Source organism: Podarcis muralis, chromosome 3 (genome assembly GCF_964188315.1).
Source record: "Podarcis muralis chromosome 3, rPodMur119.hap1.1, whole genome shotgun sequence".
Taxonomy (NCBI): domain Eukaryota; kingdom Metazoa; phylum Chordata; class Lepidosauria; order Squamata; family Lacertidae; genus Podarcis; species Podarcis muralis.
In genome coordinates, this window is record NC_135657.1 from 103,710,455 (window position 1) to 103,713,675 (window position 3,221).

Genomic DNA, 3,221 nt, shown 5'->3' on the forward strand with positions numbered 1-3,221 from the left:
AGCTCAGCCCAGGCTACTCAGAAGCCAACCCCATTGAATTCAATGGGACCGGCTTCCAGACTAGGGCTGCCATACGTTGGAAAATTCCTGGACATATATGGGATTCTTCCATCAGAAATAGCGTCCGGGTGGAATTTCCAAAAATCAGTATAAATGCCTGGGGAAACCTGGGTATGTGGCAACCCAAATCAGGTGATGGGTTGTTTGTTTTTTTGGCAAATTTCCTAAAAAATAGCTTTAGAAAATCATTTTTTTGGGGGGGGGATTTTGAAGAACTTTGCACCAGAAAAGCTCAAGAGCCTTTCGAAATACGGCAACCCTGTGAATCCAGGAAAGTATGTGCAGGATTGCAGCCTAAATGCAGGAATAGCATGGAAGCAGTGTGCAGGTAGTCACATGAGCCAGCTGCTGAGTGTGCATGTATATCACTGCATAAACACACACTGGGGACACGTGTACATTCACACACACACACACACACACATCACATGTGATGGTCTAGACATGGATTGCGCAATGCTGTCTGCACAGGAGCCCTTTTGAGACAGGGGCCCTGTCCTGTTTTAACAGCTCACACATCTCAACTATAAACCACATGAACTGCTTGCCAGGAAATTTGTACATTGCTTGGAACTAAGCTTACTTTATGCGCCCTGAGGACACATGCCTCCTGCATCAGTTATGTTCGTTTAGATACCAATAGACCAGGGGTTAGCAAACTTTTTCAGCAGGGGTCCAATCCACTGTCCCTCAGACCATGTGGGGGGCCAGACTATATTTTTTGGGGGGGAATAACAAATTCCTATGCCCCACAAATAACTCAGAGATGCATTTTAAATAAAAGCACACATTCTACTCATGTAAAAACACCAGGTAGGCTCCACAAATAACCCAGAGATGCATTTTAAATAAAAGGACACATTCTACTCATGTAAAGATATGCTGATTCCCGGACTATCTGCCGGCTGGATTTATAAGGCGATTGGGCCAGATCCGGCCCCTGGGCCTTAGTTTGCCTACCCATGCAATGGACTAACCCTCTTTCCTTTGTTCCTGGTTGCCATACATTTGCTTTGAGCTCTGTCCAATAGACAGCAGTTCTACATTTGCAGAGGCGTAGATGCTTTCAGATCGAAATGAACCATAGCAATGTACTCTATGTTGGAAATATAACTATCCTGGGAATATTTGACAGCGGGGGGTGGGGTGGGGCAGGAATATTTTCTAAATAGTAACAACTAAAAACGATCTCAGATTAGAATTCCAACACTAATCTCTTTCAGGGATATTATCAACCCATATGGAAGCAGCTTTTTATTTCAAAGTTGTTATTTCCTTTCCTCCACCAAAGCTACTGTAGAAAATGAGTGAAGAAGCATTTCTCCAAATAATCATACACATATTTATCCTGCTGCTAATATAAAGTGCCTACAAACTGCAAAGAGACATGATAGCAAACATACAGGGTTTAAAAAGGGGGAAAAAGAAAGAAGTTCACAGATCACCAACTCAAAAGCATACCTAAGCAGAAGAAATTTGGTCAGCTATAATTAATTTTAAAAAATTGTTCCGTGGAATCATGATCCTTTCAAAACCACACTGTCACCATTGTTCCTGACTGAGATCTGGTCCTCCTTTGCCTCGTCCGATACAAACATGCAACTGTGGGCAGCTCCCTTTAGATCAGCTTGTTTGCAGAGCAGCTTCTGAACAGGTCCACGCTTGTCCGATGGAAAGTTACTCCTTAAAGAAAGGGGAAAATAGACTCCTGCTTTCTCAGTGAGGAAACCTTCCCAGAGTCTCCCAGGCCTCTCTATACTTGCTTGACGCTGTTCAGCAGGTCTGTGAGCTCGCTGATGTACTTGATGGTGTATTTCAGCGTCTGTATCTTGGTGAGAGGCTGACCCCTTTGGCTGTAGACGGGAGGCAGGTAGTTGCGAAGAGTGTGCAGCGCTTCGGCCAAGGTCCTCATCCTCAGCTTCTCCCTTTCGCTGGCCTTTCTCCGGCGCTGAACAGACATCCTGACTTTGGAGCCCTTGGCTAGGGCTTTGCCCTGGCCAGGGCCTGGGAGATAGACAGGAGGAAAGTCCATCAGGTTATAGCTCCTGTTGCTGCTGTCGCTGCTGCTGCTGGCACAGGGCATCTCCATCACAAGGGGACAAGGCGAGGATGCATAGGATTCGAAGGAAGGGGATGGAGAGATGCTCTGGGGAGATGAGCTCTGGCTGAGCTCCAGAGGCCCAGTCTTCCAGTCCCATGAGGAGAAGTAGGAAGAGTTCTCTGACTCCGCACTCCCTTCCATGCTCACCAAAGCCTGGCCCGATTTGTGGCAAGGGGGGAAGCGGGAATGATTTCCTGTCAAAGCTGCAAGCAGGGCCTCCCCTGTCTGCGGAGACCCTTTTATGATAGAGGGAGGGGTGGCGTAAGAAGTGACAAAATGGGAAACGGGGAGGGGGGCCAAGGTGTGGGGAGGATTCAAAGGAAGGCAAGTGCCAAAATGGAAAATGAACTCCTGGCGGTGTTACTTTCCTCTCTATGATAATTATCAACCTCTGGCTAAAACCCATTTAAGCTAACAGGCCATAGTGAGAAAGAAAAGTGGTGGTGGTTGAGGGGGAGAGATTATCATCTTGTAGCAAAACCAATCCAGCCTTCTTATCTACATTTAACAGTGTCCTGTGGAATAACTGGCAGTGGGAAAGGAAATATAGAAAACAGGCCGCAGGATCAACACCTAGGTTTCAATTTTATTTGACTGGATTGGATTTAAAGTGGTAATTTGGCGGACAAGGACACGGACGACAACAAACTCCTATTACAGACCTTCCTAGTGCTCCTATTTCCTGGTTTAAAGAAGTCACCCCAGTTTCTGATTTGATCCCAGAATGTCCCATTTTTCCTGTAAGGTAAAGGTAAAGGGACCCCTGACTGTTAAGTCCAGTCGTGGACTTTAACAAAATGGTATATATATTTTAAAAGTGACTGTGGTGCTTCATGAAGAATAAATCACTGTTAGGAATTTATTTTGTAGGGCTAAAAGGTAAAGGACCCCTGACAGTTGTCCAGTCGCGAACGACTCTGGGTTTGCGGCGCTCATCTCGCTTTAATGGCCAAGGGAGCCAGCGTTTGTCCGCAGACAGCTTCTGGGTCATGTCGCCAGCATGACTAAGCCACTTCTGGCAAACCAGAGCAGTGCATGGAAACACCGTTTACCTTCCTGC

General features: G+C 46.3%; 1 protein-coding gene across 1 annotated transcript; it reads right to left on the reverse strand.

The window, feature by feature from the left end:
* Window positions 1-1,286: 1,286 nt before the first annotated feature.
* On the reverse strand, window positions 1,287-2,358 carry MSGN1 (mesogenin 1). The gene has a single exon (XM_028721689.2). The coding sequence runs from the start codon at window positions 2,300-2,302 to the stop codon at window positions 1,814-1,816; it is 489 nt and encodes a 162-aa protein (XP_028577522.2). The 5' UTR covers window positions 2,303-2,358; the 3' UTR covers window positions 1,287-1,813.
* Between the last annotated feature and the right edge of the window lie 863 nt (window positions 2,359-3,221).

Bases quoted from the DNA above. Each gene is read 5' to 3' on its own strand.
- MSGN1 (XM_028721689.2), bottom strand. From the start codon at position 2,302: ATGGAAGGGAGTGCGGAGTCAGAGAACTCTTCCTACTTCTCCTCATGG.